General features: G+C 37.7%; 1 protein-coding gene across 2 annotated transcripts in view; it reads left to right on the top strand.

Annotated features, from left to right (window-relative positions):
- The window catches only part of LOC122799896 (E3 ubiquitin-protein ligase RNF14-like), a 692373-nt gene that overhangs the window by 410696 nt on the left and 264429 nt on the right, over positions 1–17248 (top strand). For both annotated transcript variants that reach the window (XM_044069277.1, XM_044069278.1), the window contains exon 5: positions 4697–4928. In XM_044069277.1, the coding sequence (XP_043925212.1) occupies positions 4697–4928 (232 nt within the window). The remainder of the gene's footprint in view (positions 1–4696; positions 4929–17248) is intronic.

The raw sequence follows: 17248 nt of genomic DNA on the forward strand, positions 1-17248 counted from the left end.
TTAGTGTTTTAGATATGCATTTTTGGCAGTGTTTTTGTTACAGTATGCACAATCAGACCATGTGACATTATAGTTTGTATTCATTGGTGGGTTGGGTGTATAAATTATGTGATTTTAAGTGAATAATCAGATTCTGATGAAGCCCACGGTGAGTGGGTGAAAGCGCTTAATCTGACTTTTAATAAATATATTTTTTATTATTACTGAAGGTTTGAGCAGTTTTGCCACAGTATTGTGCTTCAGTGATTATCCAGGACTGCTTATTGAGTGTTGCTGTGGATTGATTTGTAGTGCTTTTTAGCCAACAGTCTTTGTGTGCTGTTTCATTAAGGCCCACTGTACCAGGGCCTTGGCTTCTTGTATGGCGTTTTAGAAATGGTTTGATTCCAGAAGTATTCAGGAAGCAGCAACTTAGTTATCTGTACATACCTTTACAAAACATTACAAGTTTGATTTTTTCTCTAGGCCTATATTAAGCTTTGCTAGGACCATTTCCCAGCAGTTTCCAGACCCTTCCCCTTCCATCTCCAAAATAATGCAAGCTAGGGTAGTCTACCCATATAGCTAAGGCTACTGCAGCAGTGATAAATATGATGAACATAGTACAGTTGTATAAGTAAACATACCATAACAGTATTTTTTTGAATGATCACTGCTGTGGTAGCTGTGCTCTCCCTCCATCCACCTTAGTTTTTTGAGTATTTTGTTTTGCCAGGATGTTTATGCATATTTCTACTCCTAGCTGTGCCTCTCAAGGCTAAGCCTCCCTCTCTCTCTTTTGGCATGAAAGCTCTGAAGGGCTTGGCGTACAAACTAAGCTTTATAGGTAGCTCAGCTTGAGCAACAGTTTGAGCATGTAGAAGGTGTTCTGAAGCTTTGGAAGCTGGCCAAATGTTATATCCTTGGCAGGATATAACCCATGTAGCGAAGGCTGCTGCAGCAGTGATCATGCAAACATCTACTGTTATGGTAAGTTTACTTACAGAACTGTAATATTCTAGGTTTGTCAGCATGATACATAAGAAATGGCCATTCCTAGTTGAATTTCCTACTGTTTGTTCCAACTTGTTTTGATTGGCATAGTTGGTTAGTATTTTGGTGAATTTATCTGATGCTGAATAGTTCACCCTTATGGTGTTTGTGTAGTTAAAATCCCACATGAAAATTGTATTTTCATTTATTTATTTGGTACTTACGTATTATCGCAACCACTTTTTCGCGGTAATACCGCTCGCTTCCTGGTGTGTCGATTTAACTATAAGTATATACAGAATCAGATTGACAACATTAACTTTATTAAAAGTCATTGTTTAGGTAGGAAAGACGGTATGACATGTGAGGAATAACTGCTTGTTTCAAGCTATGTCATCTCCCCGACATCATGTCACTGGAGATACATTTCCCACAGCTGTTTTGTGTAACATGCATTCCACATCTCAAGCCGTGAGCCCTGCTTAATATAACAGACTCACACGCTGACAGTTGTCCACTTGTCTATTACTTCTTGACAGCTACACAAAAAAAAAAGACCAAAAAAAAAAAAAAAATCGAAAAAAAGCTGTCAAGCTTTGTTGTTGCAGCATACAGTTTCTAATAAAGGTGATGGCAGGGAATGCGGTGACAAGCCTTGATATCCTTTTATTCCTTACTGGTCTGGTACTATTATCAGCACTGACATGCAAATACATTCCGACGGCTTATCAGTGCATTAGCAATCAAGAAGCGGCGAGCGCAAAAAACAGCATAAGCACACCAAAACCATGATCTGCACCATTTTCCATGATACCCCTGCCTAAAACAACCTTCCAGTGTGAAGGAAAACACACTTCTTGATATAACGGCAGCATCACCTTCTACATCTGCGCACAGAGAAGCGAGCGGTATTACCACGAAAAAGTGGTTGCGATAATACGTAAGTACCATTTATTTTTAAATGCTGAACATCTGTCAACAAATCTGCATGGCATGTAGGGGGACAAATGTATCATACAGTAGGTTTCTCTAATATTAAAGTGCATACTGCTGGTATTAGTTATTGTCTGGCCAATTTCTAACCCTGGCTTTTCCCTTGAAATCAGACTTTTAAATGTTGAGATGCTGATACCTCTCCTATCTCATCTGCAGCAGGGGAGGAAACCTATACCTTGGTGTTTATGACATATGTTTTGGGTCTTTAAGCCAGTTTTCTGTAATGCTACAGATGTCCCCACTCTCCACTCAGAAGAAAGGTTTTAGATATCTAATTTTATTATCAAAGTTTTGCTACCCACGGTGGTGGTGCTGCGGTAGCCTTGTCACGTCACAGTATGACGTTGTCCGGTTCGATTCTCAGCTAGAGCGTCTTCTGCGTGGAGATATGCGTGAATGGGCGTACCTTCGTTGAAGGTTGTGCATTAGGGCTGGTAACTCGGCATGTAAAAATCAACTACCAATCATTAGTGGACCGGAGTTCCGCGGTGGCGACCCCTAATCAGGAAAAGCCGAAAGACAGAAACATTATCAAAGTTTTGCTGTTTAGCAAAACCATATTCACTTCCGATTTTATTGTTTTTTTTTTTTCTTTAAGAATTTGAAGAGATCTAAAAACACACAGTGGGAACAGACATTTTCTTTTTCATTGATTTTCTCCCCTGGAGAGAGCGGTGAAGCCTACTTGGCATAGACCACTTCTGCTTGCTACACATATTGCTCCATGCTGAAAGGCATTGAATGGCACTATGTCTTGATATTCAGGTGCCACCATATGGGGTGATGTGGGGTTAGCGCTCTGCAGATATGCTTTTCCATATTTGTCAGGATGTTTAGTAGTACCTTCTGTATATGTAGGAGGGAATATCTTCTTAAACTATTCATCCCAGCTTAAACAATAACCATGCTATAATTGATCTCCTCTATCTGTTTATTTATTTATTTTTGTATAGAACATCAAGTGCCTGCCTATACTCACAACATGGTACTTTTGCTGAAAGTTTATCCTTATTATTCTGGATATACTAGCACGCTTCACAGAAATTTAAGGTCAGATTAAAAGAAATGCATTACTGTGAGCATGTAGCAGTTTTTACAGTGCCTTACATTTTATTTATTTATTTATTGCTTTTGTTTACCGGGAAAGTCCACTGGGCCTAAAAGAGCCCATTTTCGGTGGAGGCTGGGGAAAAAAGCTCTGACAAGAACATAGATGCAGAAAATAAATTAAACATTAATTAGTACAGAAGTAGAAACAGTGTTACACATAGTGGTTACAGTAATATATACAGAGTATATACATAAGTCAAGAATTTAGTTGGTTTGATTACAGTAACATATACAGAATATATACATAAAAGCAGGAATTTAGTTGGTTACCAGATGAATTCAGGGTGATAAAAACGGAGATAAATTAAACAGCATTATTGTACCAGTATCAACAAGTGATGAAAGAAAAAAAAATAAATATGGAGAAAGTATCATCAATCACTAGTAGTAAAAAACATAGGAATTTAGTCATAATATAAGAAGAATGAAGAGGTTAGGTTATAGAGCAGGTACATAACTACTGTCTGTCATAGCCTTGAAGTTTAGCTCATTCATAATGTATCTGAAGATTGATCCTTCTTATATAATTACAATTCAAAAAAGTGATTCACTGTTGATCAAAACTTAATTTTACCATTTACCTTTATCAAAGGGCTACTCAGTTGTAAGTTTTGTTGAAAAGGTTTTCGTTTTTAAATAAACTGTGTGTGTTCTATTTGTAGAGCATGATTAAAAGTATTGGAGATTTTTAAACTAAGCTAAACAGTGGTTGTGGGTATGTAAGTATAATATCATTGGGTTGGAAGATACAAGTAGGAAGACAACTGTAGTTTAAATGTAATTAGTTAAATGGAAGACATTCATAATATGATCTTGTAATGATCACAGATAGGAGCAAATGAGGTAGTATGGAGTGCTTTTGAAGTTAAATTTATAAAAAGGACACACAATAGTTGTATATAGGATAACTTAACAAGGCACACATAATAAAGATAGGTATACACTGCTGCTAATTTTTAACATGTAATAAAGTATAACAGGGTCCCATTATTTGAGTCGATATATTTGTGGACCTGTAATTATTCATGGTAAGACTGTATGGCACTCATTTTATATAAATAGCATATGCATGTCAGGATTTGTCTTTCTGCTGAAGAAGAAGCTTGAGTTGAATGCAGGAGGAAGGTAGATTGGCTTGCTGTATTTTTCATTAGGGAGAGAGTTCTGAAAAACTAAAAGATTAGCTGGCAGGATAAACAGTAATGAGCAACCACAAGTATACCTCTCAGCTGTCCAGAGGTATGCCTCATATGTTTGGTGTATTCCTGAGAAAATGTGTGGTTTTCTAGACAATTATTGAGGATTGAAGGCACCAAATAACACAAGTTTCAGAATTTATATCCTCCAGCATATGCATGCAAATGCAAAACCTACTATTATAACAACTTTCTAAGTTTATAAGAGCAATATTTAATAATTTACCTGATTTTGGGGCCTTTGTCCCCCATTATTTTTGCCTTAGTCCAGATTTGTTGTGCTAAGAGGTTAAGAGGTATGACCATAAGGATATCAAAATCTGAGTGAAAAGGATATGTATTTTGGTAGAGAAACACAGCAAAAGAGGCTTTAGAATACTTACAGTCATGGTTTTTAAAAATATCTTTGCCTTGTTATGCAGGTAAAGCAACTGGTTGGAGAAGAGGCATTTTCCCGTTATGACCGCCTGTTGCTGCAGAATGGTCTGAGTCTAATGACAGATGTTGTATACTGTCCACGATTAAGCTGTCAAACTGCAGTGCTGAAAGAACCAGACAGTGAAATGGGTGTTTGCAGTAACTGTTTGTTTGCATTTTGTACCGAGTGTAATCTGACTTACCATGGAATTGCTCCTTGTTATGAAGAAGTAGAAGGTAAGTGTAGTGTTACGAAATGGTGGTTAAATCCATTGACAGATGGCTCATTTGATATAGAGGAAAAACATTTTGTAGGTTCATAGGTGGTTACCAGGCTCACGGCCACAAGGGCCTTGTAAGGCTAGCCATGTATCCCAAATCTCTGACAAGATCTGATTCCTTTGATAAGTGTAAGCAGTGGGTTGGGAGATGAAACATTTACAAGCTAGGGCCTGGGAGATGAACCATTTACAGTTTGCCTGTGTCCATTAGAGACAGAAGCGCCAAACCAGGGTTGAATTTCCTGTTCCCCATCCAGTTGTCCAGGTTTCACTTGAATTGGTTTAGGGAGGAACTCTGCTTCCCATGGATGGGGAGTCTGTTCCAGAGACAGGGTAATATCTGGGATACATACCTGACTTTCCAGCAGGTCCTGCTTATATCACAGGCAAGGTTTAAGTCTTTAGACTGGGTAATTCTGGTGCTGTTTATTTTGTGGATATGCAGGAGGTCCAGCAGAGTTGAGTCTGACAATGCCCTGTATGTCAGGCATAGATCTCTCCTCAAAGCCTGTGGGAGACAGAATACAGGGATAGTGCCTTGAGGTGGTCTGCATAGGACATTTTACTTAAGCCCTGTATTCTTTTAGTGAAAAACCTGTGTGGACATTCCAGTTGTTGAATATGCCTGGTTAGGTACATACCAGAGGGGGCATTGTACTCAATGACAGGTCTGATGAATGCAGAATATAGTGTAACAATGACTTCTTTAGACTTAGATGCCATACCTTTGTTTATAAGTTGCACAACATAGAATGTTTTCCTCACTACTATAGATAGACAAATGATGGTCAAAGGCTAGCTTACTATCGATGTGTTCCCCTAGGTCCCTGACTACTGGGTCAACTCTAAGGGGTGTGTTGTCAATATGATAGTTACCAGGGGTGGATGACTTCCCGAAGGATACTATTATGCATTTCTTGGCATTTGGTTTTAGTCCATGGCTCTGACACCAGTTATTTGTTTGTATCAGCCCCTCCTGGAGAACATTTGTGTCAATGTGTGATTCAAGGACAGCTCCTAATTTGCAATCATCTGCAAATTTAGTTAGCCAGAGACCACTGACATTAGCTTTGACTTCAGAGAAGTAAATGCAAAAAATGAGTGGTCCAAGGACTGATCCCTGAGGGACTCCACTTGTGACTGGCCTCTTTGTAGAGGTGGACTCCCCAATTCTAACTTCCTGGGTCCTGTCTGTGAGCCAGTTAGCTATCCATCGGGTGACACATATTCTGTTGGTTATGAAAATTAGTAGCATTTGTAATGCTATAAAAACAAACCATTAACTCCATCTGCTAGTACTTCTGTATCCAAAGTCAAAGAGCTTTCATAAATTTGGAAAATGTATATCTGCTATTTTTCCATCATTAGTTCACAAGTTTATGCCCACAGTTGTAGAAGTATAGGAATTCGTCACTTCATCATTTTGCATTTTTCTTTGTGTACACAATCTGAGATTCTTATATGAGACTATCATGCTGATTTTTCTGCTCACTATCTTTCCTCACCACCCATTTCCTGATACTTTTTGGAGAATATTCTCTTGCATTTGCCACCATATCCCTGTTCTTAAGTCATCTTCAGGCTTATGGTTGTTTTTGTTGTGGTTTGTTGATACACATACCAGCGGATGAGCCAGTGAGATTTTTCCTTTCTTCCAGGTCTTTGTACTGCACTTTGTAAATATTAGACTTCATCCTACATTTGCACTTTTGTATCACATCTGCTTTGGTCATGTACTAAAAGTAAACACATTAGGCCTGTGAGTAGTAGCTGCTTAATTTTACCATTAGTTTTGAATGTGACTGTGGCAAAGTTCTAAAATATTGTAGTGCTCCTGGGGGAAAACAGTATGTGCTGTGTTGTGGAAGTGAGTGAATTGTTCCAGTAACTGAACTTCTCAGCTGCCCTTCCCTGTTTAAGATGGCATTCCCTATTGGTGGTATTCCTAACGCAAGGCACAGTGCTATAATCTGGTTTTGCACCCGGACAAAGACATATAGCCTCTAACTATATCTCAGAGTATTTGCTTTTAGCACATTTAATTACCCTTCACAGAATATTAATTGCTGCTATTGATTCTTTCCTGTTCTTCAGCAGCAACAGTCAGCCTTCAAAGAAAGCTGAGGTCCAAATGGAGAGATGATAAATCAGCAAGCAAAGGAGAATAGTATTGCTGGAATTTAATTCATCCTCAAGTCTTGGTGAGTACCTTCACAAGTTGGACCCTGTTTTTTCACAAAATCTCACCAAGCTGACATTGATATATAGACTGTATTTTGTATAGCATATATCAAGGACAGAAGTAGATTAAAAAAAAAAAAGCTGGGTGCACAAGACCCAAGATAAAAAGTGCCCAATCTTAGTAAGCGCTCTGTTGCCAGGACTGGAAAAAAATGACAGTGTAGAGTCCTCAAGAGACAGAAACATTCCTACAATGGGGCTAGGTCAGGCCCACAGGGAAGATGCCCCCCCCCCCATTGTAGAAGGAAGTAGCAGTCCACAAACATTCACAAAAACTGATAGGCCAAAAAAGAGCCATACAGACAATAGAATGAACTATTGAGGATAAGAAAGAAATTATGTATTGTTACTATTATGCAAGAAGCCCAGAATTTCCAGACAGAAGATATACGAAAATATTAAGAGAGAAATTAGAGGAAAAAGAAAATACTTCCCCAAGAAAAACTGTCAGAAGCTTCAAATGCAAATTTGTGTTTATTAATATAACAGATACATGAAAAACACTATATAGACCAAGATACTTTGGAGCCTTGCATAGGAAACCAGAACAAACATTCAGTTGGAGTTGCACATCAAGGGAAGGAGCAGGAAACTGTGGCAACCCTGACACAGTCACTGCTGTGAAGTGATAGGCCAGTGAGCTCCCATGTGAAAGAGCAATGGATGACACAGGATGAAACTGAAAAGAATGTGGCACAGGAAGATGCTTTGGAACGTTCTATACAATGTCCACAGGAAATGGAGAACAAATAATGTGTCCTTGGTTTAGAAGAAAGTGATCTAAGAGAAGGGTTGCTTGATTTAATAGAGATGACAGGTATATTAAGATCAGTGTAAAACTAGAATACATAAGGTCAATAAAACCCAAAAAGTTAGAAGTTTGATAAAACAAATGAACACAATAATTAGGACTGTCCATAGAGATTCATGAGTATAACATAAGTAAATAGGATATATTACTGTGCAGCTAAATTATAACAGATAAAGTCTTACCACAATACAAGAACACAGGGTGGTAAGGGAAAGGAAGGGGAGAAATTGAATGCCATCAAGGAAGTATTGAATAGAACTATAAAGCAGTTATGATAAGAAGTGTCACTTTTAGAAGAGTACAGAAAAGGGAACAGATCAACAAAAATCCTCAGAAAGAAAGATGTGATAAAAAGAGCATGCAGTATTATAACAGATCAGGATCTATCATTCACTATAGCAAATAGTAAACTAAAAATATCAGCACAGGCAGAAAACTAAGAACATATGTAGATAAATATAAAGGAAAAGTACAAAATAGGCAATTTACTGATGACCCAAAAATGCTTTATAGAGAATTGGTCAAGAGAAACTGAAATACCACCAAAAAAAGAAGAAATAGAAACATTTTGGAGAAATATTTATGAATATCCTGTGGAAAATAACAAATATAATAAATGGATAGAAGAAGTAAAAGAAAGAATAAGAAGTTCAAATTTACAAGATATGAAATGGGAGGAAGCAACGGCCAGAGAGATTAAAACAAAGTTAATAAAAGCTCCTAAATGGAAAACAGGCCCAGATGTAGTACCTAACTTCTAGCTAAAAAGTATCAATATCTTTGCATAAAGATTTAGCCCTGAGTAAGAAGTATTTTTATGTGTACCCCGAACAGACACCAGCCTGGTTAACAACAGGAAAGACAATACTTCTACTTAAGAGTGAACTTGCAAGCAATCCTTAAATTTATGACCAATAACTTGCCTTTGACGACTTAGAAAGTATACACAGGAACTGATGCCGACAGAGTTCATACTCATTTAGAAGAAAACTCAATCATGTCACTAGAATAAAAGGATAATAAAAGAAAGTCATATGGAACAAAGGATCATTTGTTGTTAAATAAAGTCATAATGAAGAACAATAAAAAGGAGAAAAATCTAACTATGGCATGAATTGACTACAAAAAAGCATTTGACAGTATCCCACATTCATGGATAAAAGAGTGCTTAAAATGTATAAGATACACCCTACACTGATCAATTACGTTACAGTGACCATGAAACAGTCAAACCACTTTGCAGTTAAACCAAAATACTAGTGATGGCACAAGGAATGAAACAATAACCAAACTTCTTTAGCGTATACTTTATTTTCAGCGCTTTCATCTTGCAACTTCTTCAGAAGTAAAAACCACACTTAAAAACAGCCATACTTATATATACACACTCATTAACACTTCATTACATCACACTATTAACCAATTTCCATTTAAAGTGCCTCAGTGAAATTTTAAAATCTTAAACCTATAAAGGCATTATTTATTTACATACAATTTCCTATATTTCAAAAAACATTTAATACTAATAACTTCATTCAGTCCTGGTGTTCTACCAGGTTTCTCTTTGTTCTAAAAAATTCTTAAAATCGCTTCCCCTTACATCTAACTTAACTGTTTCTAAGTAGAAAACAACCAACGTAGGCAAGGCTCCAGGTTCAAAAACAGTCTTTTGATAAAATGCACACAAGCGCTTTCACCAAATGCTTCTCCGGGTGTAACATAGAACTGAATACCTAAAACACCACATTTAACCATTGAACTAAAATCACATGACAAGACAAATTACACACTTAAAGATACACATCCTAAAATTCATTTAAACACTATTAAATAAAATGAATATTATATATATATATATATATATATATATATATATATATATATATATATATATATGTATATATATATATATATATATATATATATATATATATGAAATATATGCATACATCATATAAAAACAAATATATGTGTATGAGCATGAAGGTAGCATTTAATAATATTTCCAGTAATATAGCTGTACCACGAAAGAATAACTCCACAGCAAACCAGGAAGGTTTTATTCCACTTCGGAATCAATATATTCAACTATACAGAAAAATGCACAAAATATTTCTCTCTAGCACCTCGGCAAACTCGCCTTTACAGAGTAAAGATTTTTAACATTACTTTCATTCCCCTTTTATACAATCCATAAAAACACTCCCATTCCCTTATTCAATTAAGAAAACCATTAAAAATTAAAGTCACAGTATTATAAAAAACCTTAATATACTAAAACTCTAACTTTTACAATAAACTTTTCCACGAACAATCATAGTTAAGTCCATTTGGTCTAAGTGTATTAAATTTTAATATAAGACATAATTCTTTTTTTCTTAATAACTGTTTTACATACTGTTCATTTAAATACTTATTATTTTCTATACTAACACTGTAACTTTTAACCCTTCTATTTTACCTTCATGATAACTATGAAAATGTGTAGCCAAAGGACTACTATCTTTATTATTTTTGATATCCCTGACATGCTCTTTGATTCTGCAGGCTAGGGATCTTTTCGTTTCACCCACATAAAATTTCTTACAAGGACATTCAATTCCATAAATGACTGCTACTGAGTTGCAATTAAATGCTTCCCTTGTAACAAAAGGAATTCCATTATTTTTTTCAAATTGTTGTATTATATACTTACAAATAGTGCATTTGCCACATCTTTTGGTACCCTGATATTTTATTTGTCTAAACATTGGCATATTTGACATTTTAAAACGACTGTGTACCAAAAAATCCTGGATGCTTCTGCCCCTTTTGTATGAAAAACTAATCTGCTTATCTGTTAAAAAATGCACTTCCTTTTTAAGCAAATTCCAACTGTGTATCACACATTCTTTCACACAATCTGATAATACAGAAAAAGTAGAGACAAAATACACAACATCCTTAGAATCACTATGTGTACTACCTCGTCCTATTTTTCTATATTTCACTTGATTTTTAACCCTTTTCAAACTTTCCTTTAAATTCTCTTCTTGATACCCTCTTGCTTTAAATTTATTATAACTTTGTGTGTATTCCTCTTCTCTAATAATAGAATTACTACACAATCTATTAACTCTATGAAATTCTGTATATGGAATTGCCTTGATGGTATGTGCTGGATGATGACTAGATGGCTACACATTTTCATAGTTATCATGAAGGTAAAATAGAAGGGTTAAAAGTTACAGTGATAGATAGTATAGAAAATGATAAGTATTGAAATGAACAGTATGTAAAACAGTTATTAAGAAAAAAAGAATTATGTCTTATATTAAAATTTAATACACTTAGACCAAATGGACTTAACTATGATTGTTCGTGGAAAAGTTTATTGTAAAAGTTAGAGTTTTAGTATATTAAGGTTTTTTATAATACTGTGACTTTAATTTTTAATGGTTTTCTTAATTGAATAAGGGAATGGGAGTGTTTTTATGGATTGTATAAAAGGGGAATGAAAGTAATGTTAAAAATCTTTACTCTGTAAAGGCGAGTTTGCCGAGGTGCTAGAGAGAAATATTTTGTGCATTTTTCTGTATATTTGAATATATTGATTCCGAAGTGGAATAAAACCTTCCTGGTTTGCTGTGGAGTTATTTTTTCGTGGTACAGCCATTTTACCTCTTGGTTTTTGTGTTCTTGTGTGGTTTTCCAATTTCCAGTAATATACCCAACTTCTCATGCAACTCACTTTCTGCATAACGGTCTAGCTTTCAAAGCAGGTCATGCAATCATTCAAGCCATGTCCAGCATTCGCTTTCAGCCTTATAATCCACTGAGCTTCCATTTCTTCCATCCTCAGTCTCATGTCCCCTCTTCTCTTATTACCATAATTAATTCCTATAGCAAAAAAAATAAAACTATGCGTGCTATCCGTATTAGCAACATGCTTTGCTAATGCATTGAACATGCTTTTCTTGCCTATATGATATACATGTTCCCTGATCCTGTCTTTTAGCACCTGTCAGTCTTCCCAACATAAAATTTGCTACATACTTTACATACAGCTAAATAGGGTTCCTGTCAGTTCGTTGAAACTTCAGCAGTTCGAACACCATATGTTCGAACTGTGAAGTTGGAAAACTAATTATCGCAAAGCCGCGGAACACCAAATTCTTACCCAGGGAAAGAATTCGGTGGGCCGTTTCTGTGGCTTCACTATTTTCAGCACTGTGGTGGAAAGATATGGGTAGGGTTCAGGTAAGTGTGCGATTGTGCAGACGTTAGGGTTAGGGTGTGGGTTAGATGAATTAGGGTTAGGGTACGGGTGAGGTGGGTGTGCGATAGTGACAGACCTTATGGTTATGGCGGTGTAGGTGAGTTAGGGTTGGGGCATGGGTCAGGTGAGTGTGCGATAGTGATGGACCTTAGGGTTAGGGTTTTGGTTAAGGTAAGTGGATAGATAGTACTGTATGTACAGTTTAGTGTAGGGTTAGATGTAGGATTTTAAGTGTATGTGTGTGGCTTGCTGTTTTTTGGTGTGCTTGTGTTGTGTTGTGTGTGTGTTTCTTGGAACAGCGATTTTTTTCCCTTGGAAAAAAATCGCTGTTCTTAGCCTTCGATGGTTTTGCACTTCGAGGTTAGAAGTTCGAACATATGGTTTTCAAACTGCTGCCATTTCGTCAAAGTGATATAGACCCACTAAATATACCACATGCATGCTAGTGCAGGTGGCCTTGATGTTAAAACTATATCACTATCCTATACTCTGTATCTGGATGTAAAAAGCTAGAACTACTGTTGATATATGGGCAAAAAGAACACTTCCTACAGAGAGTAGTTGCCTCTTGTATAACCGGTCTATTAGTATCCCTTGCAACACAGACGTCTCTTCAAGGACTTATTATTTCTGAAAATAAATTGGGGTACTGGGTCCAAGTATTTACTAACTTGCTCATTTGTCATTAAAATTTCCAGTTTTTCCAAATAATGCTTGTGTACTGACTAATATTCCTTGAATAACAGAATGACATTCTTAAATTGTTGTTTTGTCTCCTTCTCAGATTACAACTACTGTCAGCCTGTATAGATTCAGAGAAATAAGGTTTAGCTCTAGCACTTCTCATATTTACCACATTCTCTATATTCTTCTGTATCATATCTATATCATACCCTCTATGTACCAGTTCACTGCTAGTGATATTAATCTGTTGTTGAAAATCTTTCTCACTCACATTAAGTGTAGAAGCCCTGTATAACTGATTTTGGACCATGTTCCTAAAAATGTACTGTGGATGCATACTTTCTCTACTAAGTAGGTGATTGACTCGACATTCTTTCCTATGGAGTCTAGTCCCCAGCATGTTCCTATTATCCCTAAAAATAGTTACATCTAGGAAGTCTACGTTCGTATAAGACCATTTCACAGTGAATGCCAAAAAATGGGTGGATCTGTTAAGAAGGTCAACAAACTCCATCAGAGTCTCAGGTGTGCCATCCCATAATAAAAAGAGGTCATCTACAAATCTTCTAAAAAACAGAATCTGCTTGTTAAATGGACCTTATACTAAATATTCACCATCCCAAGTGGCTATCACTGCATTTGCATAGCTGTTCGCACACGAGGTGCCCATCGCTATGGCATTAACTTGCCAGATGGATTCTTTAAACATAAGCACATTATTCTCTAAAACCAAATGTAGTAACTCCCTCATTTGTGATATCTTAGTACTGTTGGTACCCAAATCAGATTCCATATATTTAATTGCATACTCTGTACCCAAATTGTTGGGGATTGTGGTAAATAGTGAGACTACGTCTAATGTAACTAATATGAGTTGGTTTCCCAAACTATTCTCCATTGTGTATGCATACAAGTCCCTGAGGAAGTGTTCTGTATCTCTCAATATATGTTTTGATTTATCCAAAAAGAGTCTCAAGCTCTTCTCAATATATATTGATATAGGCTCAGTGCACCAGTTAGCCCCAGCCACTATCGGTCTCACTGTTTTTTTTTTTATTGTCTTTGTGTACTTTCAGTAGATGTTCTTTGTGTTTCACTGTTGCAGTCATTACATTTGGGTAATCTGCTGGCAGATTGCCCTCAGTCGGCCTGAATTCCAAAGTCTTGGGTCCTGCGTCGGTTGCTCTCTTCTCTTCCATGACGTCAGGTCATCAGGGGTATAAAACATGCAGCCGACACCATTTTCTTTAGTCTTTTTTGCCGCGCGGTGCCCGAAGCAGAAGCATTTCGCAAGTGCCGGTCAGCCGACTACTGAAATATTTGAGTTTGTGTTTCAGAACTGAAGTCTTCACTAAAGCTAAGTACCCCGTTGGGGAAACTTTTTTCTTGCTTTTTACCAATGTCAGAAAAAGTTAGCAATTGTATTACTTGTGGGAAGCAAATACCTCATAAGGATTTCCATTTATACTGTATTCCTTGCCTGGGCTCTGATCACAACGTGCCTGGCTGTCGGTTTTGTGCTAGATTTAACCAATGCTGTATTAAGCGTCGGTATATTTTTGCATCAAAGTATTTTGGAAACAGATTTAACTACCCAGAAATGTCGTCGGATAGCAATCCGTCTACCAAAGTACATAAAAAATGCAAAGAAAAGGACAGAGAAGGGCAGTCGAGATCCAAAATGGACGACAAAGCTTCTCCTAAGCCAGTCACCGGTTCGCCAGTACTCAGTGAGACACTTTCGCAGCCCCTGATACCCACTACCTTCGAGTCGCAGGCCTCTACCGACACACATGTCTAGTCCGGCATGCCGCAAGATACTCAAGGTATTAGACCGACGGATGTATCTCCCTCGGATGGGTCCGAAGCTGCTGAGCAGGCACAGCTTCTGAGGGTGTATTCAGACCTCAACATTTATATATCAAACCAATGACAGCTGCAAAACCAAAGGCAAAGACAACTTCTAAAACTAAAAAACTGACTCCTGAGCCACGTGCACAGGCTTCTATGCCTAAAAAACAGATGATCAAAATGACTGAAGACCCCTTATTACCTTGATCAGGGGTACCCATCCCCCTCCAGATAAGAGGCCTAGGCAAGACACTGATTATGAATCTTCAGATCAGGTTTCTATTTCTTCTAATTCTTCTTCTGATCAGGAAATACCTATACCTCCCTATGAGGATTTTGATACTGAGGAGTCTATTCCATCTACATCTCCTCCAAAGGATTATTCATTTGGAGAAACCTTGCCTACTTTGAGGGAGCATTTTCACTGGGAGAGTCAAGACTTCTCAGAATCAAAAAAGAGGCTCAGGGATTTCCTTCTTCTCCCTCAGCACAAGCCTTTAGCCATTCCCCCTTTTTTAGACATTGTGGATGATGTGTTTTCGGAGTCAAGCTTAACCCCTGACTACTTACCTCCGGCTCCCAGTAAGCCTGACAGATATTACAGGGTCCCTGACTCACATATATTTTTATTTAGAAACCCTGCTGCTGACCGTGAAACTATTTCACAGGGTCCAAAGGGAATTAAGGCCTCAACAGCAAAAAATCCTACCCCTCTGACAGAAATTCAAGGGCACTAGACAGATGGGGAAAAAAGGTTTATACATCTGAAACCTTGGCAGTAAGGGCCTTAAACTGTCAATTTCACATGCTTAATTACCAACAACATGTTATGGGATTGCTGAAACAGAAAATGATGTTGATTTCAGAATGTGCAGAAAATAAAGAATTGCAGGCATTATTGCATGCAGCTGAACAAGTTGGAAAGCATACTTTGCAATGTGGTTTTGATTCCTTAGAGGCCTCCTGCAGGGCCGCAGTTACTGGATCTGTGATTAGGAGGCATGCCTGGTTAAAGGAACAAATTTGCCTGATCATGTTAAAGCTAAATTGCTAGATACACCTTTACAGCATGATTCTCTGTTTGGTATTAAGGCAGAAGAGGTTTTAAAGAAAATGGAAGACAAAGCTAAGTCTATGCAAACTGTTAAAGACTTCTTACAAGTGCAGCCACCAAGATTCAGTAGACACTGGCCTACAAAAAATTGGTCCTTTCATGTGTCAGACAGAGCTCAAATGGGCAAGATTCATACAGGTCAAAGCAATGAGGCACATCTACCTCCAAATCAGGGGGATATAAAGTGCAAACCTACAGAAAACAGTCCCAATGACTTCTCTCTGCCTACACCATGCACTTATCTTTTGACAGCACCCTTAAGGGAAAAATTAGCACTTTTTGCTCAAAATTGGCAGTTAATAACCCAGGACAAGTGGGTACTAAACATAGTATCACAGGGATACAGATTCCATTTCCACACTCTGCCAATGGCAAACGGTTGGCCAGATCTGCCCAAAAATCATCCCTCATGGATATGGGAGCCATTCAACCAGTGCCAGAACAGGAAGAAGGACAAGGGTTTTACTCAAGACTGTTCTTGGTACCCAGAAAGGACAAGGCCTGGCGGCCAATACTGGATTTATCAATTTTGAATACATACCTGGACATTCCAAAATTCAAAATGCTGACTTTGCAACAGCTTCTGCCCATGCTGGGCAAGAATGCTTGGCTGGTGACATTTGACCTAAAAGAGGCATACCTGCGTGTCCCAATAAGACAATCATGCAGAAGATACTGCAGATTCAAGGCTGGCTTAATGCATTACCAATTCTCTGCACTGTCCTTTGGCTTATCTACTGCTCCCAGGGTCTTTACAAAGTGCCTGGCACCAGTAATTGCATTTTGCAGAGAAAGAAGTATACAGATATATCCTTACTTGGACGACTGTCTCATTCAAGCAGAGAACAAGGACATTCTTCTTCAACACCTGGCATTTGTGAAAAGGCTTCTAACATGCCTAGGGTATACTATAAACGAAAAGAAATCACAACTGGTACCCTCTCAAAAAATAACATTCCTGGGTGCAAGCTTGAATAAAACTGCCCAGATGGCTTACGCCAGACAAACAAAGGCAACTGACTACTTACTTCAAACTGATGGCAACAAACACCCAGTCTTCTGCAAGACAAATTCTGTAGGTTCTGGGCTTCATGGCATCCTGCATCCTACTAATTCCATATGCAAGACTGCATATGAGGAAACTTCAATGGTACCTAAAAAGTTTATGGAGTCAACATTCACACAGTCCGGAAACAATGATTCCTCTCATTCCCTGCCTGCAACAGGAGTTTCTATGGTGGGCAAAGGCCTGTCACCAAAACATGGGACAGCCCTTCACTCTACCCCCTGCCAACCAAACCTTAACAACAGACGCAT

This window comes from Protopterus annectens, chromosome 4.part0, assembly GCF_019279795.1.
Source record: "Protopterus annectens isolate FY-2018-M chromosome 4.part0, PAN1.0, whole genome shotgun sequence".
NCBI lineage: Eukaryota > Metazoa > Chordata > Ceratodontiformes > Protopteridae > Protopterus > Protopterus annectens.